This window comes from Pagrus major, chromosome 13 (genome assembly GCF_040436345.1).
Source record: "Pagrus major chromosome 13, Pma_NU_1.0".
In the NCBI taxonomy this organism is placed as follows: Eukaryota; Metazoa; Chordata; class Actinopteri; order Spariformes; family Sparidae; genus Pagrus; species Pagrus major.
In genome coordinates this window covers 2,792,549-2,814,667 of record NC_133227.1, presented here as the reverse complement: position 1 = coordinate 2,814,667, position 22,119 = coordinate 2,792,549, and the positions used below count along the sequence as shown (strand labels likewise).

Sequence of the window (22,119 nt, the reverse complement as noted above, 5' to 3'; positions counted from 1 at the left end):
CCAGCCGACTCAAAATGGCCCAAAACGCGCTCCTAAACACCTCCTGGAGGAACATTTGAAAAATTTTGCCCCTGACACTTAGTCAAATTTACCCTCTGATCCATCCCATTCTCACAAGCCTGCCTCTCACCAAGCCCAAAACCAAGATGAAAAAAATGTCACTACAGATAGGCACCAGTCGACTCAAAATGGCCCAAAACGCGCTCCTAAACACCTCCTGGAGGAACATTTGAAAAATTTTGCCCCTGACACTTAGTCAAATTTACCCTCTGATCCATCCCATTCACTTTGCAAGCCTGCCTCTCACCAAGCCCAAACCCAAGATGAAAAAAATGTCACTACAGATAGGCACCAGCTGACTCAAAATGGCCCGAAACGCGCTCCTAAACACCTCCTGGAGGAACATTTGAAAAATTTCGCCCCTGACAGTCAAATTTCCCCTCTGATCCATCCCATTCTCACAAGCCTGCCTCTCACCAAGCCCAAACCCAAGATGAAAAAAATGTCACTACAGATAGGCACCAGTCGACTCAAAATGGCCCGAAACGCGCTCCTAAACACCTCCTGGAGGAACATTTGAAAAATTTTGCCTCTGACACTTAGTCAAATTTACCCTCACTTTAACCCAGCCTAAACTATTTGAGTTTCTATGGTCATAGATTCCTCTGAATGATTTGTGAATTTTACTTTACATTTGACAGTTTTTGATTAGATGTATTATGTTCTTGTATAGGTTATAATATCCTTTCTCATCTATTTTTAGCCTTTAAATAGACGCATGCTTTGTGTTATCCAGCCCTTCTCTAATTAGTTCAGTCTCACTGTAGATCGCAACCACCTGAGTGATGAATGTGTTTATGTCTATACTGTATATTACTTGACTCTATTCTCTAATGGTTGTTTGACAATGCCTGATAAAGATATCTGCTTGATGGAAACATTGTTCTCTTAAATAAAATGTTCTGGGAGTTACACTGTGTTGATCTTCTGTCTTACTTCTGCCAGAAGCTGTCTTTAAGAAATAGAATCACACTGGATCAATAAAGTCAGAACAACCCAGGAAAAATAATACATCATCATTGTGTTTTAAAATCACATGTATCTGGCTGCTTTCTAATATGTTTAACACTGATTTACTGAATCTCTGAAGGGTTTGAATAAGACGAAGATAACTGTCTAGGTACAGGTGACAATATGGATATTTTACCTACTGAAAAAGAATATTTTATTCCTTCAGCTATGTGTCTTTGTTGCTAAAACCAATTTAATATATCATTTAAAAAAGAAAAGATTGACATTTATAGAAAGGATGCTTAATTTAGAAACACTGTTGAAAATATAATGAGTATATGAGTATGAGGTGAGTGTATAAGAGGGATTTCCAAATTCCAAAATGGACTTTGGTGTGTAAATGTAAAGAATGTGTCAGACAGACTCATAGGCACGTTGAGGAGAAATCGTTTTCACATACACATTTTATTTTGCATCAAAGGATTGAAAAACGGCCCTACTGTATGTGGCTGTGTATTCCTGAGGGCAAACCAATCTGGCAGGTAAAGATTCTTCAAAGGGAGAGAGCCGTTACCGGAACAATGATCAGAACAAAACCATCCAAACAAGTGTAAAGACATGGCATCATGAATCTCATTGGCAGAAAATGCTAATTGGAAAGCTGGAAAATGTTTTTAAATGATCTTAAAATTTGGCAGTCGTTCTAGGTTATACATCTTCGTAAGGTGATAGTGCCAATCTCTAACCACTCAACAGTGTAATACATAAGAACAAATCTAGTATAATTTATTTGATGTTTAACATCATATATAGTTAAACTCTGCATCTCATTTGTCTTGAGGTGACATCAGGACATTTTGGCCTGTGGCTTCCACTGACATTTCCCTTTACTGTCATATTGCCCTTTCAATATTGCACTGTCATTATGTCACTGTATGTAATTGGAAAAAAATTACCAAAAACAATATATAGACATTTTTTATTAACATACTCTTTTTGGGAATGGCAGAGAAGTGACACATGCCTATTTTCCTTTGTCTTTGCTTTGGATATCACAACTGATGTGTTGCCTTGTTACCATAAAAGTGTTCTGGTAACGATCACTGAGAACCATCGCTAGTATAATGCATAATAGGATCCCCAGTAGAATGAAACACAGTTTGTTATATTGGCATATCATTCTCAAGTAATTAACTGTGTTTTTCTCCGTGTAACTCTCAATATATGAGTATTTGTCAAAACAATTACAGCACAGCCAAGTATATATCTTCTGTTTAGGTTCTGTTTAACATAGACGTCCCTCTTTGCCATTATTGATTCTCCTCCTCAGCTCAGCTGACAATGGGTTTGTGCTTATTTTTACCAAAACGCTCTGTGCAAAGTACAACAATACAGTAGCTTCATCAAAATAAGCTAACAGTTTGAGCATTAATGAAAAATGATTCACAGTAATAAATCACAAAAGAGACGACATTGGGTTTGGCTTGCATAGCAAAGCAAAAGAAAGAGAAAAACATTAAAAAATATATTTACAAATTATGCAAGTCCTTTTTCTTTTTAATTAGTCATTTTGTTGTGATTTTCTTCTTCTTCTTCTTCTTCTCCACAGTGTGAATCTTTGTACAGCGTGTGACAGAAAATAGAAGCGGACATATAACATACTGTTTACTCTTTTGAAGAGGGGGGATGAAAATAACACTGTGTGTGAGACTGGTGTCTGTGTCTGTACATGACATTTACAGCTCTGCATTTTTATCTCGCACTCTGCTTCTTTGTCTCCATTCTGTCTCCTCTCCGTCTTCCAGACATCATTCTGTGTCACTCGCAGAGAGAAAATCTCATAGCGCTTACAAACAAGGTGTCCTGGGACAGGCAGCAACTGCAGGGAATGATGCTTCACAAAGACTCTGGAAGAGAGACACAGCAACAACAACAATGTAAAATCTTGCCGATTTTGAACACTTCATTCTCAATATCTCCATCTCAATTTCACAGTCTCAGAGTGTATCTCAGTTTGGGTGCAAGTTTAAAATTGAAGGGATTCCAACTTTCATTCTTATTAAAATAGTGGAGGATAATTCTTCTAAATCTACAATTATGTCAGAGTGACAGTCGAAATTGAGAAACATTTTAGGAGTTTTTCCTCTGTAAAATATGCTAGTTTGGGGAAAATTAAACTTTATTCTCTTTTGTTATTTTTTGTCAAATCAAAAATCATGGATATAAAGGATAAATAGACAGTTTCAGTTAAACCTGCATATTATATCTCTCTGCAGACAGATCGCATTGGATTGCATCCATCCTGTGTACTGTTACCGATACGTCCTCATGAGGATTGACACTTACAGTGTTCCCTTTTCTCTGTGCTGTTTGTGGAAGGATGCCCGTTGTGGGAGGGATCTGTGCCAGGTCTCTTGTGGGATCCCCTGGTCAGGGTGGCCCGGTTGGATGTTGTCGTGCCGCTCCAGGAAGCCATATGCTGCCGTTCCAGCGTCGACACAGTCACCATGCACTCCTCAGAGGGGTCTGAGGCTGCAGCTGCCCACGAGCTGTGCATGCGGGAACCCACACTGTGCAGGGACTTCATGACCGGTGTGTGGGCTGTGGAGTGGATGGTAGATGAGGGTGTTTGGCAAAGGATGCAAATGAGGCACCGTGATAGAGGCACTCCTCGTTGAGTTTACAGTAATCGAGGAGTCTCTGATAAATAATGTCTGAGGGTGTAAAAGACTTACCGTCTGTGTTGGTGTCTCTTCGTCTGGGCAGAGTCCCGACCTTGTCTGTCTGCGGTTTGAGGCCAGTCAGTGGTGCCATCTTGTGGCCAAGGCTATGTGTACCCTGTGCACCGTGGTCTGGTGTCCCAGAGCTGTCTGAGCGACAGTGCTGCGAGCTTTTACCTACAATGAACAACAAAGAGTTCACGAAGATAAAGATTTTGTCTGAACAAGTATCAGGCTCACATAAAGTGGATTGCGACAGTGAAGTGTGGATATTTATGTAAATAAAATTGAACTACTTCGTACTTACTACTTAATTTACAGTCTTCAAGTTTCTAAAGGCCTTAAAACCATTTTTCTTCAAAACTTACAGCAGCGTTTGAATGTTTTATGTCAAACAGACCTCATGGAAATGTGTATTAAGAGACGTGCCATTCAAAGCATAAACCACAACTGCAATATGGAACCCCCTGTGGAAATACTGCCACCACACTGGTTTGTTGAAGATATTTTCTCAAAGTTTCCCCTTGAACGCACTTCTGATACGACTCACAATATGTGACAGCTAAACATGAGACAATAAAATGTTTGCATTGCTAATTGTTTGTAAATATTTTTAGTCACACTGGCCTGTGTTTTGGCCTGGTTATCAGAAGTACTGAAAAACACATATTCTCAATGCACAAGTCAATCTCTTAACCTATCAAACAATGGAGTCTAAAAATGGTACACTTCTGTCCCTGTGGGAGAAGCCTTCAAGTGTCTCTCTAAAGAAATGCTTTCAGACAGAAACCCTATTTATAAATGCATCAAATCTTAAATGTAAGACGTGTGACTTCTCGCTACAGCACTACTAAAGTTTGTAAAATATTCTATGTTATGGTTTTGATGTCTAGGCAAGAACGTCTTCAAATAACTTTCAACACACTGTCTGGATATCTCTTTGACAAAGAGAAGTGAAAAAAGGGTGCCCATGATTTAGACGAGGATATCGGAATATTCTGGAGCTGATCAAGGAGTTTTACTTCTCACTAATTAGGGTTTCTACAACACCTTTGAGTGTCAATCACCGTCCCTGCTGACTACATAAACATGTCCCTGATCTGCTATGTAATACCCTAAAAGACAACCACTAGATTACTAGCATGTGGAGGCTTGTGTGTGTGTGATTAAATAGGCTATTGTATGCCTTGTTCTTTGTTCTGTGCAGTGTGTCTGTAGGTGATAGTTCAGCCAGCCAACAGACTGTGTTTTGTGCCTCAGTGGCCCAAACCCTATTGGCAGCCAGAACGTAAATATTGGTCAATTGTGCAAAACCCTGGTTTGTGGTAAAAGATTGCATTTTGAACATTCAATGCTAAACTTTTTTTTTTTTTACACTATTTACTCCTAGAATATCTGTGCATGGGGACTAAACACATTCACAAGGGAAAGCTTGTAGTTATGGTAAAAAAAAAGAAGCCAACATTGTTGGTCAATAACACACAATCACTGCATTCACTACCCTGACCGCCACACTTTCCCTTTTATAACTCTATATATACACAAACACACACACTTCTTCCTGCACTGACACCAAACATTGTCAAGAGAGTTAAATTGCCAACTGCAAAATCATCCAATATGAACAAAATTCCTAGGGGTACCAAGCTGAGTGGCTGCAGCCTCTTCAGCTACATGGGGGAGGCAAAAAAAGGATTGTGTCTGCACTTTTTTAATGTTCTGTCCACAGCTATTTTACACAAATGCATGACAAATTCTGATAAAACATACATTTATTTGTTTATATTCTTACATCTGTATCTTTAGGGATATGTTTTGAACACATGCTCCATTTGTTAGTGATAATCGGACGATAAAAGAATCCATTTTGCTGCACAGGGATCAATAAATATGTCCAAATCTGCATATTCTGTGGTGCAGTGAAGAATATTGTAAATACATCCTTAGATAAAAAGCTTTGTCCTTTTAAATAACAATGAATCAAATTATGTGTAACATTTTTAGATATACTCATACATCTGTCATCCATTACAATTTTTTGTTTTATACATTTATAATCATATTCTATTGTTGAAATGTATTGGCGTATGTATTAGTGTATGTTAATAAGTAATGCGGGCCTTATAAATCCATGTGACATGCTTGTAATAAACATTAATAAGACTATATAAGTGTTAATAACAGCATAATAAACGTTTATGTTTATTGTTAGACTACAAGACATTATAAGCACTTGTAAGATACTTGTCAACAGTGTATAGGTGCAGAATTTCTTATAATTGTTTGTTATAGCATTACAAACGCAATTGAGTTTAACTCAATAAAATTCTTAATAAGTGCATAATAAAAGATTTATTAAGCTTAATAAGGCATTGTTCTCGCTTGAGCTCCAGTGGCTGCAAATGTCTGGTTAACTGCTAATACATGTAAAACAGAGTATGTAGTAATGTTAATAAAAAAACATAAACGCTCAGTAAAGGTAGTTAAGTGAGTTGAACTCAAATGTTTTTATAATTCTATTATAAATAAGTATAAGTATAACAAATAGGGCTTTGATTGATGTTCTTAAGCAGTTTATAAACTGTAATAATGATCCAATAACTTATAAATGTGTTAATTGTGCTATTATTAGCACTTAAGCATCTCATAAGGGTTAGGGTAACCCTAACCCCCTAACCTATTATAACTATAACTAACGCTTACTACAAGGACCTTAATATAAACCTTTACCAATATATTTAAACAGTAACATTTTCTATGAAGCCCATGTCTATAATGCATTATATCACATTAAGAACATACTTATAAAACATTATAATGCACCTGCAGCGCCGTGTAATTGTAGTTATACCCTTATCTGTTATGCTTTTTATCTATCTACAGTTATCTGCAGCTGCATTGTCCAAATTTCAAGCTATCTTGTGCAGCAGAAACGATGTGGTGATGCAGCCAGTTAACTGTCGGCGTGCCTTTTCTACTGTCCATGACCCGTTGGTCTATTCACATAAAAGCATTGATTTCAGTCAAATTACCACATGCAAAACATACCTGAGCCATCAAGGTTGTCCACGCTGTGACCAGGTGTGTATTCAAAGCCACACAAATTCTTTGACACCACAGCGTATCTTTCCTCCTCCTCCTCCTCGTCTTCTTCAGAAAGGAGAGTGGCTCCCAAGTCAGAGCCCAGTGTACCAGACATGAAGTCCATCGGAGGGATAGGGGTGTTGGACACATTTGGACTGCTCTTCATGTGCCTAATTAATTGTAGGGAAATACGGTATATTAATGAACAAAATACATACGAAAAAGCAACGGAGGTCAGATAATGAGCAGGGAAAATACTGCAAAACAAGTTTCAGAATGCAGAATCAGTGTATATTCAGAAAGGTAGCAAAGCAGAGACTGTGAATGCCTGCAGTGATTTCACTGATTACTTTCTCAGCGCTGCTGTGTGTTGTGCTAACACAATGGAGTTGTAATTGGACTGGATAAAGGATATCTGGATGGGCAGGGCTGTCACCAACATGCCTGTTATCTCCCCCACAGCTGTCCTCCGTGATGGCTCACATCCCGCCATAGAGGAGATGCATGCATAATTACCAACTCTATTTACTGATGTCAGAACAGCATGTTAGACTAAACCCAGTCATTACCCTCCAACACGTGTCGCCACTGACTTGTCAAGTTTTCCAATGCTCCATCAAAGGTGTAATCAATGGAGAGCTGTTTTTATCGCTTGCAAGAAACATAGACTGCAGGTTGGGGGGTGACACATGTAAATACCAGCATTATAAGATGCTCAAACATCGGTCATTGATATGCAAAACCCAAACTATCAACAGAATGAAATGAATAAAATTACAGGTATCTCTCCTACTCTGCCACGCAAATGTATTTGAGCAAAATCGTGATGCATACACACAGTATAACCAGAAAAGACATCAAATTATAGAAGGAAGGTCTTAAAAACTAGTTAACTGGAGCTTTAAAGCAACATCAGGCAAGAATTGTTCATTTTTGCAATGTGACACCTCCACAGGCTCAGATTGCAATTCAGTGTTGGGGGTACAGTTACTACATCCAGCAATGCATTACCACCCTATTGCCAATACACTACCACCATTTATTGATGTTTTATCCACACCACAAAATATGTATATAGGTATACTGCCATTACTTTGAGGACAACAATCATTATCTTTCCAGATTCATTATTAATCAGCTTGATCCTTTGTCTGCCTGCACATGGCTGTTTGTTTATTTAAAAGGTCTAGGCTATATACTTGTTATATATCATCATCACAATATTGAAATATAAGCAGATGATTTTAATCCACGGCATGTGAACGCATGAACGGAGAGAGAGAGAGAGAGAGAGAGCCTTAATTAGGCTATACAATATGACCAACTACTGGATTTGTAATGAAAAGCAATAAGCTTGAGCTTCTGTGCTTTGATTACCCGCTATGAAACAATATTACCCTCTTCCATTTTATAATGCATAGCTGTTATGTATCAGTAACGCATTGCTCTCCACAGACAGAAATACTGTCAGGTAACTTAATACTTTCAAATGAAAGTAACTAGTTATATGTAATACCTAAAATTTTGGAAGTAACTCGCCCAACACTTTACACTAGTGTAAATATGGACAGCTATATATGTGCGTTTTTATGACATTATCTCTGATCAAAAAGTGAGTCAACAAATTGCTAACAAACATAGAGCAAGAGCAAAAACACAAGACACAGCAAGCCAGCTAGTAATAGCACAAAGCTAGTGGTGCAAACACCAACAATCCCCTGATGCTTCATGCTCCCAGTCTAGCCTGACCAGAGTCTGCTAGTTGCACGGCTAACTGAGCTAACTAGCAAACAGCAGCTACAGTAAACAGCAGTAAGTGGTTACTTAAGCAACAAGTAGCGCTTACTGTCCATCAGGAAACGTCGTAAATCACTGATTGTTGAGGAAGATCTGCTGGAAGACGTTTTCTCCATAAAATATCACTTTTTTCACTGATATAGTTGGTGGTGTGTGACAAAGTGCTATCAAGTGTAAGGCGCTTCTCATCTGAGATTGAACCCAAGTCGCATAGTGCATGAACAAGCGGTTGATTCACAAATTGGGAATCAACCGCTTGTTCAAGCCACCTCTTGAATTCCTACTCAACTGTAGCTGCCGTTAGCTAGTTAGCTTTGTTCGCCTGGCAGTAAGCAGTCTGGACTGGAAGCTCGAAGCGGTTTTATGAGAAAGGACAGGCTGGGGCTAGCTGCTTAGCATGCTAACTTCAATAGATATCTCTGTAACACAATACATAGATATCTTTGACATAACGTCAAAACTATTATTTCTTCATAAGTTAAAAAATGTTGTTAATCTTTTAACTAAGATTCTTACATAATCCACCTTTAAGGGAAAAAGTTACATAATATTGCTTTAAAAGATCCTTACCATGCCTGCTTGGCCACCTCATATTGGTAAGCTCTGGTCAGCTCATCCAAGTGGGCTTGTAAAATGGATTGCATTTCCTCGTGGTGGGCAGAGCTAAGGGAGGAAGATGAGGGCTGTCCGAAGGGAGCTGCTGCTGGCGAGGAGGATCTACCTCTCAGGGGAGGAGTGGGACCCCTCTCCTCCTCCACCCCGTTGTCCAGATTCTGGTGGCGGTAGGTCTGGACAGACATAGGCGGGGCCCAACTGTTGCTGTCATATCTGGCATTTGGGCAAAATGATTCTGAATTAATCGTCACATTGCCTGACTGCATTTAGGTTGAAGACAACAGGATATATGTAAGGATCTAAAAATACAAAAAATGTTCTTATCACTTACAATTCTTACGATCATTTTATGATAAAGATAAGAAAAATCTGACCAAACTGATCCTTGACTGATCTTACTCTAATCTAAATTGAATGTTTTTCTTCCACTGGCAATTTAATATTAGTCTGTTTTTCTATATTAGGAAAGTAGGCAGCTGGAGGTCTATTGAAGCGTTATGTGAACTGAGGCTCTTGACCAAGCTCTTCGATAGAAAAACACACAAACACACACAGAGTCTGGCCACAGGTGCAGGATATTGTGACCTCTGTGTTTCCATGTGTTTCTTCTCTCGACGTGTGCTTTTGTGTTTGTGTGCATCTCTTCCGGGGCCGAGATTGATGAGATATGAATGTATCTTACCCTCCTCCGTGGTTTTCCTGAGGGTAACGGTCAAGGTCAACCTCGGTACCAGGGAGAGGGTGCATGGGTGGTGGAGGCAGGGGCATGTTAGCCCAACATGTCCCATTTGATTTAGAGGCCTTTGTTCCACCCTTCACCTTCTTTTTCTTCCCAACCTTTGCACCTGGGGGTAGGCAAAGAGCGAGGGAAGTTAAGTCTTCTCTACACGATACTAAGAAATCCCTGTACGCTTTACACACAAACATTATTCTACACTGAATTTACACACACTGCCCTTAAAGCTATCTTCTATCTGTCTCTGCTATCTGAACGTTTTTAGAACCGTCTCCCACCCAGTGTTCATTATTTCTCCTTTTTGTGTGCTGACAGCGCATTAGGACTTTTTCTAAATGTTGACATTTCTTAAAGAGGCATCAAAACCTGCGGCAAACCACTTTAAGTTGCTTTCGTACAGCTTCCGCACTTGCTCTACTTTATCTCTGACATTTAGCTCTAGCACACAGCCTATTGTGCAGACAGAAATGCCTCCATGACTTCACTAAATGTATATACGCTGCATAAATAACACTGAACACTGAGGGATTTTTCTGCCTCTGCTAATCAAGTTCACCCAAAGAAATGCGTCATGATTGTGTGACATTTCTGGGCTAGATAAGCTCTCAGGGTAGAATTGTGATGAAGATAGAAGAGTAATTAAGAACATTATCCTAAGGGTCCGTTTTCAGTGAATATGTAAATAAATTAACTCTTTTATTTTGCTCTTATTTTCCAACCCCTTTGTAGTATTTTTCCTCCTACCTGAAATTTTTTTTGGCAAAATTTTGCTTTAACTGGGCATTCAAGCACTGCTGCAGCCCACAGACACACAAGATACGTTCACATGAGTGCAAACATCACACAAAAATACAAAAACAGAATTGAGGTCTATTTTCATCACGGCTCGTACCACTGCCAGGGCGTCTGTCAGTTAGCGAGTAGCCCAGGTTTGCTATCTCCTGCTGGGCTTGGAGAGACGCCTTCCAGCGGGGATCTGGCCGGTCCACAGCCAGCTCGTGGAAGCTGTTGGACTGGAGTATCTGAGTGGTGGCGTAGGGAGTGGGCTGACTGCCTCGCGCTGGGCTGCTGTAGCCTGCCTTCCCCATGAAGTCAATACTGCTGTAGATGGCACCATCAGACAGCATGGTGCCCGTCTTCTCCACCGCAGCGGACGGCAAAACATCTGCGATGAGAGAGGATAGTGACGGAACGGGGGAGGGAAAAGGGAGAAGGGATCATGGAGAGATGCGCTGGCATGAAGTTAACGATCTTTAAGGTCATTAACACTCCCTGCTGCTCTGGCACTCTGTATTAGTTAAATACAGGTCTCAAATGGACTTGATATAAATGAAAGTGATTATCTACAACCATAATTAGCATGCAACACGCTGTGGGAGCCCGGTGGAGTGTTCACAAGAGGGATATTCAAACAGCGCTAACCTTCAGCTCTACTGTCTTGCACACATAAAGCCTGCAGCTCATCGGGGTTCCAATGGGCTGAGGGAACATGCAAACACACAAATACACAACACATACACATACTTGAACTATTTATCTCATACAAACTTGAAAAAATACACAATGGCAGGGCATCAGAAAGAACGACAGGGAAAAAGTATATGCAAATACCACAACTTAAGCCAAATATCAGGCTTGTCAAATCACATTAGTAAAGCAAAGCCCTCAAAGGCTCTTTTAATTTGTGTGTGTGTGTGTGTTTGTGTGTGTGTTACGTCCTGTCACTGTGCTTCCCAATGGATGAGCATCAAAAGTGTCTGACCAGGCTACGCTAAAGCTTTATTTTCCATCACCCCAGCCTGTTTATGTTTCTTACCTCCCCGGCCAAAGTTGCTGCTGCCCTTCGGACTCCCTAAGCCGCCGTTAGCTGGGAGGCTCGTGGAGGGCCAGGAGTCAGCCAACCAGGGGAGGCCTGGGTCACCAGCTTTCAGCAGCCCTGGCCGGCTGAGAGACAAAGAGAGGTGAGACAGAGAGCCGTTGACATGGTTAAACATCCAGCCTGCATCGTAACACTATCGCTCATTTTCTCCCTGCTGCATCAACAACAAATTGATGTGAAAACTCATTCAGCATATTCTCGCCCGTGGAGCAGCTCAGCGCACAGGCGACAATAAACAACAGAGAGACATAAAATGGCAAGTCTATAAATCAGACTTCTGCCTCCCCTTAACTCCACCACCCCTAACTCTCCCCGGAGATACAAGGCAGGCCTAAATACACACTAAATCCACTTTAGAGCCTTAGCACAACAGAAATTTACATTTTAAATTGAGAATCATGGACAGCCTCTGGCAGATCAGCTACCCTGGTGCACTGTCTCCATAGCAACAGAGACAGCAAAAGCCCATTAGGTGGTTTAGGAAAAGCTACCGTGTCATTTTGTCTTAGTGAAATACAACGGTCATGAATACAGGCTTTGACTTCAAGGTAGGAAAGTTGTGGGCAGCAATTCACGGAGGGAAAAAAAAGCAATTTACAACCTCTTCGTATCAGCTGCTGTAAAAATGGCACAACATTCACGTGCCTCATGCATCCTGTTGGCATATGTTTACCTAATGTGCAGCCACACAGTGAATTTTTCAACTGAGCCTGAATGTGTCAAGGGAATTGTTCACAGCTGACTTGGTGATGGCTCAAAGGTGTTCAAACAATTACGTCAATAATTTCCATTTTAAAATAAATACGCACACACATGCATTTACATACATTTACTTAGAAACACGTGCCAACAGCAACACAATGGCGCGTATGTGAGTTGGAAGAAGAACGCTCATGCACACAGAGGAGTTAGGCAAGAAACTGTTTATTTTTAGTCCATTATTTGCATCATTTGTTCTAGCCCTGGGCTTATCTGCTTGTTTAGGTGTGACAAAAAGGAACGAGGGAATGAATAGGAATAAAAAAGGCGATCCCTTTTCTCTTTTTGCAAAGCAAAATTTGCCATTTTCCCTTGTCGTTTCTGCACACTTTGAAATTCAGTGGCTACAAAGGACGGCTGCACTTGGGCGTTTTGGAGCAGGCCGGAGATTCTCATGGCCACCGAGTGGAGTCTCAAGGTCCAAAGCTTTGTTGTTGCGTCCCCACACACGAGCCATCACAGAATACTGTACGCCAACCTTTTTAAGCAGCAACATTCATCACCTCTCCCCTCCTCCCACGACCTCTCGCTCTGCCAACAACCTCACATGAACCGAGCGGGAGCCAGTGAACAAAAACAGCGGCCCACCTGCATTAATTGGTAGCACTCACTTCAAAGGAGTGATTAATGATTTCATCAAGTGTACATCAGTGCAAATCATACACTGATATGAGCAGGCGAGGGGGTGGGGGGTAGTATTGGAACGTGTATGCAAATTGCATTCATCATGAAAGAACTCTTCATTACAGGTTATACAATAGGCTCGTGTCAGACCCCACACTACATTGCGTGGCAGTCATGTGTCAAATGTCAGGCTCTACGGTAGGGTTTCTTGGTTTTTAAAAAGTTAATTTACATTCTCACCTTCCATTTCTGATCAGGCCTCTGTCTCTTTGGAATGTAACTTGGAGAGAAAAGAGGGAGGACAGAGGAAAAGCATTCCATTACAATTATTCTGTCTAAAAATGTACCACCATCAATTTGAACGACTGATCCATTACTGCTGTCAAGAGGCAGGCAGGTAGGCAGATATTTCAGTATACTATAATGCACGAATGCAGAGACATACCTGCACGAGTGAAGGTGAAGGACTGAACTGCAATTCAAAAGACAGGGAAATTGTTTAGAAGGCAGCACGTGTCATGATGAAAACATATGAAAGGAGACCTATTATGCCTTTTCATTTTCTCATTTTTATATGTATGTGCAATTAAAAGGTCTTGAATGTTAAAAAGGTCAAAGTCCACACCTACAGAAGCTCCTTTCTCCCACAGAAAACACTGCTCCTGAAACACCTCATCAGTAGTCCCGACTTTACATCACACTACGTCACCATGTCACGCATTTGTATAATTTATGCATAGAGGCTAGTTTGGCATGTAAGAAAAGATTTAGCACAGCTATTCTGGTGTTACTAGCGGTGCTGGGTCAGGCGTGTGTGAGCTGACCAATCATAGCAGACTGGCTATTTTGGAGGGGGGGCTTTAAAGAGACAGGAGCTAAAACAGAGCGTTTCAGATAGTATGAGAAAACTGATGTGTTTTTTGAGCACTAAAGCTTTCTAGTAGCAACCCAAAATAAAGCTACGAACCTGAAAATGAGCATAATATGTCTCCTTTAAAATCAAAAAGATGCAGCCATATGAAACAAACAAAACATTCATGAAATCAGGTGTGGAAATGAGAACCGAGGCCTTTCATCTTTGCTTTGTTTGTACATTTATCACTGGCGGTATGTCAGCACCGATCGCATTTTAATGAAACTCGCGGGTAGTAATGAATCCAACTACTGCGTGCCAGTAGCAGTTTCTGAATTATGCTGATTGCCCTGAGGGATAAAGTTCAAATGAAGGTGACACATTTGACCCCCTTTGCCCTGGGGCGTCTGCATCAATTTATTGAATTATTACTTCAATTCTACAAATTGGAGAGAGGAATGAGAGGTTTATTCTGAAATTAATTTCTTATCTGACAAATGCGACACTTCAAAACAAAGCAAAGAACAGGTAACGCTGCCTTCAAGTGTTTGATATAACTGTAATATAACTGAAGTTAGTTCAAGGAAATCATATGATATTTTATATTTGAACCATTCCTGTGAGAATTTGCAATATTTTTTCTCTAAACATGGAAATGCGGTGTTTTGGAATTAAACTCTTCAATTTGTTTTGAGAGAAGGGATCAGAGAAGCAGCACTCAATCATGTAAATCCCTATTGAATTAGGAAATCACAGCACTCTCCTCCCCAAGTCACTACTATGAAAGCTCCAATACACATTATGATAATGGCACAAGGCTATATGCTTGACTCACAGAGGGATACGAATATTTCAGACGTAAACCTAGACGCGCCTCGTGTTAATGTGCAAACAACACCAGCCATGGTCTGATAATGGAAGGGGATGTTAAATTACTTATCTCGCATGAATGTTGAGGTGCGGTGCTGATGGAACTCAGCACAGTTGATGCACATCAGTGCACAGTGAATTAAAGTCAATAGGGCCTATTTCCATCTGCGCTGAATATATTTCCTTTGTTCTGCATTTTAGCCAGCTCAAATGGAGTCGCATCTGTGATGACATCAGTTTTCATTGGAGGGAGAGACCTAGCGTGCTTTGAGATTCTGTGTCGATGCAGAACCATGTAAATTGATTTTTTTTTACCTGCATAGTTGCTGAGTCCCTTCCTCTTTTTTCTCCTCCAGTACAGCCAGGCACTGAAGCCCATGAGGACAATCCAGCAGGCCCCTCCCAAACCAGCAATGAAGGCCGGCTGCTTCACCACGTCTGAGATGCTATTGTTGCCCTCCGATCCCGTCATTATGTCCCTCAGCTCTGCACCTGGGGGCACCCGCACACACAGGAGAGAGACAAGTGAATGGCTGAATGTCAATTTCACTACATCAGGATGAACAAATGATTATATTTCAATAGTTGTTATGAATGAAAATCATTTGGAATAAAAAATAAATAAAGCCGAAAATCAATTCCATCTCCATTGTGGTACAGAACATGTCTTAAATGTGAACCAAACAAACAAAGAGAAAAACCCCAAAATGAATAAAAAATGTGACAAAAGAGGACAATGTGAATAAAAAAACTAATAAAACCAAAAAAACAATTACCAGGGTATTTGTCTAAGTGCGTCTACGGGTTCATTTTATGGGATTACTCACCTAGGGCTCAGTTAAGGGAAAAGGGATAACTAACAAAAAGCAAAAGATCAATTGTTCAGCTCAAATAATGGATTTTGAAGTGAATCAAGACAGCATATATCAAACACAAAGACATGTGGACCACAGGAACAGACAAAAGATGAGGGTGCAACTGTGTTACAAGCAAAAAAAACCCAAAAAAAACCAGCATCAGTATATCCAATATGTAGGCAGAGTAAATCAATTCAGCAGTGCACTTATCAACTTGAGCTGCAAGACACGAGATTGACAGAGCAGCTCTGACAGAGTTTGATTTTCTGTTGTGGCTACTGTGCTGTGAAATTAGATTCACAGTCTCCTGCAGGAACACCCCACAGCACCCCCCCATCATTAAGCCCCAGTCCACAGGCCTGTGTTTCCCTTTCCCCAGCGCGTTAAGGGTGTTATTATATATCAGTCAAAAGTCACAGATGAAGAGCATCTGGCCTGGGCTCCGATATTGATTCTGGGCTTATATACTCTGGGCATCCTTTAGCTATTTGATAAGATGTGATAGTCTGATAAGCTCCTACAAAAACACTGTCTACTTTGTTAGCGCCAGCTGCCCACATATTGAAGAGGATTATTGATATGGCTAACAGTACTTGGCACAGTGTTACCAGACACTACACTTAATGAAACGCTATTGATTTCTCAGTAGACGTCTGCGTTGTAAAGCGCAATCTTCTTTCTTCAAGTGCAATAAATTGATAAATCATTTTTCTTAGACCCCCCCAATCTGTGATGGAGACCCAGGTCCCCCATTATGAGGTCATTTCATTTGACTCAAGGTTCGGTGTGTGTGAGAGTGGATTACCTAAAATGATGAGCTGGGGTTTGCTCTTGACCCCCACCCCTGCGCTGGTGCCCGCAGCCACCTCCACGCGGTACTGCACTCCAGCCTGCAGGCCCCCAACCACCACGGAACGGATGGTTGCGTCCACAGACTTATTGACATGAAAGCGGGTTTCGTTGGCCAAACACCAGATCTGACAAAGACAGACACGCCAGAGAGAATTCATTGTCAGGTTGTACAGTTCATTACTAAAATATTCAGTTTGTTTCAGTGTATCAGGTGCAAGAGTTTGATCCTACCTTGTACTCCTGGATGATGCCGTTCTGTTGGTCGGAGGGAGGTGGGTCCCATGACACGCTGATGGATGTGCTGTTATGGCTCCCGACTGTCAACACTGTCACTTGCTGCGGAGGCGCGCCGGGTGCTGATGGGTCAGAGGGGGGTTAAAAGATTAAAGAAACAAAGGCGATACATAAGACAAAGGAGTAAAATAATTCAGAATATTGTTTTTAACAGAAAAGTGAACATCTCCTGTTTTTTTATCATGTGAAAAAAGGATTTGTCTCACTCACTACCTCACTTCATATTCATACAGCACGCTATACAACAAGGTATTTTCTAAGCCAGCGTGGCAGATGGCTACCAGAGCACTTCATCTCAATTTCTCAATATTAACGGTAGGATTTTTTTTGTATAACTTGGAAGTACTGGGACTTGAAAAATACACCATTCTTCCATTATATTTCCAGAGTTTAAGATTCTGTTATCTTACTGGCATCATAACGTATAGACCAAGTCCAAATTGTACTTAACTAATCTCACAAATGATAGCCGTTCCAAGCAGATGAGCAAGCTTAGATATGAGTGGAATTTCCTCTGCCAAGAAAAAATGGCTGAGCTCAGTAGCTGACATCACTTCCATAATGGATTAGAACCATTAAGGCCACGTGTAAAGGCTTCCAAAGTAGCTGTATCTCATTTTGCATATCTCATCTGAATCAAAACGGTCAATGTCCATGTCCCATAATGAGGATGCTGAGATGGTTTGTCAACAGAAATGTGGCGCTATGCTTCACGTTGCCAAATTTAAAGCTCCTCCGTAATGGGTCATTTTAAATGTACCAGGCCCGTCTGATAACCTGCGCGGACAGATCGGCCATTTAAAGAGACTGCAGGCAGCAGGAGGCAAACACCATGTCTACGCAACTGAGCAAATCATCATCTCTTACTGAACAGACTACATGACTGCTCTGAGTGCGTACTTTCTCATGATTCCCATTAAAACCATCATTATGTTCTGACTGAGTGGATGAAATAACTACTCTGAACCCAATTAAGGAGCTACAAAATAATAATGCTATCTGCAGTGTAATGTAAGCAAGGCTCTGAATGCCACACCGGTGCAGAGAGGCCAGAGCAGGTGGGCTATGACGGTTTTGTCTTGTTTGCCACCTGGCCAGAGAGCAACATGGTTACTGTGACTTAAAGTCTCCAGATGGGATTGGTTCAGTGAATTGCTGGAGAGAAATGCGATGAACATGACCACGGTGTGTCGGTGCAGAGTGGAGAGTGCACAGTGCTTGTACTGGTAGATCGGAGTAATAAAGCCTGTGCCAGTCTTGAGACTGACCTCTGCCGTCTATGTGACATCTGGACATCTGGCTCAGTCACTCTTAAAGTAAATAAAAGCAAAACCAAAGATTTTTTTGAACTGGAAAGATGAAACAAACCCTGTGTGATTTAACTCGTGCTTAAAAGAGAGGCTCTAAACAGATATGGCATGTCGGCAAAATATCTGACAGCCTGCCAGCACAAAGGAATTAAATCTGCCATTTGAGAAGCCGTCTATTTCTATTACATTTAACAAATCGACTCAACCCAGTTTGAGGATATCTATATTCAGCCATTTAAACTGTATTGACTTTCTGATGTAATTGCTGTTAAACCAACTTGCACAGATGTACTATCACAGTATAGTGACAACTAGACTGCTTGGAAAGTAAATGACTTATTAATAACAGGCTAACCAAATATAAAAGAAATGACCCTACACTTCTGATGTCTTACCGTACCATCTGGCATGGACACAAATCATTTTAAAGGAGACTTATTTTTCTTTTTCATTTCCTTCAGTGTGTTCTTGTGTATGTAAAAGATCTTGAAAGTCCACACCAGCAGAAGCTCCTCTCGCCCACAGAAAACACTGCTCCTGAAACGCCTCGTCATTAGTCTTGCCTTTACTTCCGTGACTTTGTGACATCACACTACGCTACAGAGTCACACATTTGTATAATTTATGCCTTGCGGCTAGCTTGACACATAAGAATTGATTTAGCACAGCTGCTCTGTTATTGTTGTTGTTAGCGGTGCTGGGTCAAGCATGTGTGAGCTGATCAATCAGAGGACACTGGGTATGGGGGGGGGCTCTTCTGATAAACAGACTCTTCTGATAAACAGCATCAATGCTGACATACCATTTGGCAAGGACACAATAATCTTAACTCTTTGCAAACAAACATTAACCAGTTAAAATGCAAGTGGACTGAAGTGGAAGGAAGTCAACTCTAAATCATCTGGGATTTCCAATCAAAATTCTGAAAAAAACAAGACCTTCTATGTGGCTCCTTGGCTCATAATTTCGAGCAATCCATCAGTTTTTGTCGTCCAAATTTCACAAAATTAAATCATCATCATCACAAATCTGTTGATGGAAAAAAACAAACAAAAACATCCAGTGGGCTGCCACCCATGTTGGAGCCTTCTCGAGTTAACGGAACCTCAGCCAGGAACAGTTTATTCAACATTTGTCTTTTTGATTCAATTTCCTGACCAAACTAGTACATGGACACAAAGCCGTTCAGTAGCCGAGCTGCAATATCCAGATGTTGGACTTTTGCACGAGCACATGGACACAGAATAATAGCTATGGTTTGAAATAACTAAATGTTCAATTGTGGCAAAGCTAGACAGCTGGAATGTCACCACAATTGGTGGGTTTGGGCCAGAAGCTAGCTGTCTGCAGTTTTTTTCAAATACCTTTCAAAAAAACACAACTAATATCAGTATTGGCAGTTAAATCTCATAATCACTTGGGGTTATATGGCATTTTAGTTATTATTTCAAAGATTTTTAACTTCCTTTTGTCAAAACACTGTCATGAATAGTGCTCGCTGCTGCAAACAGTCCCAGCAAGAAAGCAGTGAATGTACATCCCGATTACCTCTTCATAGCTGCTTCATACAATTCCCAATAGACAGCTGTAAGCATAGAATATCAGCAACTGTTACACAGTGTTTGTGTAAATGAGTGGAATGAACAATAAAGAAAATAGGACGACAGCAAAATGGGAGAGGAGACTGACAGAAATCTCGATGGAAAAGAGGAGATTTAAATATAAGTAACTATAAATACATATTTTTCGGAAGCTATTGTGAAAGCATTATCAACCGTGCAAGCTCCACATTTCCAAATGTCATTCCAGTGTTGCTGTTTCAGCAAACTGATGGAGCTTGCCCAGTCAGTCAGAGGTTTACATCAGGAGAAGACAGGAACCATTAAGTGTAGTTCTGCAATTTCCGCATGTACGAGAACAATCCCAGAGGATGAATAATGGCTACAATACCAGTAATGACTCAGGATAACATTACAATAAATGGTCACAACAGCAGAAAAAGGTCAAAGAGCATGCTCTTAATAATGTGACTAATACTGATATTTGGACTGATGAACACAGTAGCTGGAGAGTAATTTTGAGCAATTAATGCTTCCAGTGACTGAGGGAACATTTTCGTTTTTTACTCACAGCTGTGCAATTAAAAAAAGGCACTTAAGCTGCTTAATGTCCCAGTATACAGGGTATAAAGTGGTAGACATAACCTGTAATGCAAATGAGTGCATCAATTAAGCTAATTCATTCATGAATTAGTAAACATTTTCGTGTCAACATACCTGTCCGTATATGACAAACGTGTAATGTAAATGTATATCTAGTAGGATCAGGGAGCACTGTTCTGCACGGGATGGCCTTGTCTTGTCTCTTCACTGACCCTCCTGCTGTCCTCTCATAATATCAGTGTATCATCTTAACAGCTATATCTGCCTGGGACTTTAGCACACCATAGCATTTCCTCTGATTTGCCATCAGCACTACTAGGATCCTATGGATGACAGTGATGATGGTGACGTCAAACAGCCTACTGCCTCTGGCCACATCGCTCTCAGCGACAACTCAGTGCAGGGTTGTGAGGATCATTAATCTTAACACACAATTTGCCCCCGTATGCAGTGGGACACATCAGCTGTTTTGACCTCCGAGGCCCCAAAGACGCCCTCTGCTAGGGCACCTTCCAAACCTGCCTTTGATGGATATCCAATGTTTTCTCTTGTAATTCTGCACATCAGCACATTTCAGGGCTCTAGAGTAATCTGTAGATCAAGCCAATTTTTCCTCAACCATGATGCCTTGTTTCCAGGATCCAAGTAACTAGAAAACTGTGCACCAGTCCGCAAAGACCTCTGGCAATCCTGTGTGACCATTTTAATTGGGCTACGGTGAGGTGAGTTTCTCTGTTCCTCCACCAGCTCTATCCCCTGTCCATAGCCTGTTCAGAGTCCATATCTTCCTACTGGGAGGAAGATGCATTAATGACCCCAGCATGACTTGCTCCCAGTAGAGGCCATGTTCCACACAGTCCAGCTGATGCAGCAGTTGAAACTACATGAAAATGTCTGCCTAATCAGTGAACAAAACACAACTTTTTTGTGCAAGCATGCAATTTCATTCTTGCCATCGGAAACACAAGTCTGACAAAACAATCTTAATTCTGGCGCCGCTGACTAGCTTTTTTCTGAGCTTTCAACCTTAGCACATGTTCCTCATCTGTGGAGGGAGTTTGCTCAGTTGTTACGGAGATGCATCCGTTACCGTCATCCAGACCTTATCTACACGGCGGCCGTTTTCCTCTGATGTCACGTTCAGGGTGGGAAGCTCAAATGATGGGATAATATTATGCTATTGTGTTCCAGGTTTGAAGTCATATAAATGCAGGGAATCTGACAGATTGTTATCATTTCACCACTTCTCAAATGATCACAAACTAAAGAGAAAATCTGGAGGGAGCCAAATTTCAAGACAAAATTTGAATGTAATAACCCTTCAGCTACCGTTAGCAATCAGCTGATCAATTGACCTGCAGGGCAGGAGGAAAAGTGTTATCACTAATAAAACTCATTGGAGATTGAGACTGTGTGTGTGTGTGTGTGTGTTGGTTAAGGCGAATCATATCACGCAGGTCTGCTTGGTGTGTGACGGAGACATGGCAGCAGGGGTCCACAGAGGAGCAGTGAGAGAGTTGAGCTTATGTCAAAAGAGACAGTTCCTGCCCTCCCCCTTTGCCCACCAACCCACAGAGGCACAGGCTTGTCAAAGACCCCCACTGCGCTGTCTGGGAGACCTGTTTTCACACACTGGGGACATGGCACTGCAGCACTGTGCGTGTGTGGGTGGGTGTACTTGAAATGCCATTATCCA

At 41.1% G+C, this 22,119-nt stretch overlaps 1 protein-coding gene across 2 annotated transcripts in view; it reads right to left on the bottom strand.

Annotated features, from left to right (window-relative positions):
- Positions 1-1,457: 1,457 nt before the first annotated feature.
- LOC141007716 (roundabout homolog 2-like) overlaps positions 1,458-22,119 on the bottom strand; it is an 84,295-nt gene continuing 63,633 nt past the window's right edge. For both annotated transcript variants that reach the window (XM_073480103.1, XM_073480104.1), the window contains 14 exons: positions 16,889-17,013; positions 16,611-16,782; positions 15,264-15,440; positions 13,671-13,697; positions 13,466-13,505; positions 11,780-11,907; positions 11,386-11,442; positions 10,856-11,128; positions 9,910-10,072; positions 9,183-9,440; positions 6,780-6,985; positions 3,747-3,908; positions 3,358-3,612; positions 1,458-2,918 (listed from right to left, as the gene is read on the bottom strand). In XM_073480103.1, coding sequence (XP_073336204.1) covers positions 2,917-2,918; positions 3,358-3,612; positions 3,747-3,908; positions 6,780-6,985; positions 9,183-9,440; positions 9,910-10,072; positions 10,856-11,128; positions 11,386-11,442; positions 11,780-11,907; positions 13,466-13,505; positions 13,671-13,697; positions 15,264-15,440; positions 16,611-16,782; positions 16,889-17,013 — 2,045 coding nt within the window. In that variant the 3' untranslated portion in view covers positions 1,458-2,916. The remainder of the gene's footprint in view (positions 2,919-3,357; positions 3,613-3,746; positions 3,909-6,779; positions 6,986-9,182; positions 9,441-9,909; positions 10,073-10,855; positions 11,129-11,385; positions 11,443-11,779; positions 11,908-13,465; positions 13,506-13,670; positions 13,698-15,263; positions 15,441-16,610; positions 16,783-16,888; positions 17,014-22,119) is intronic.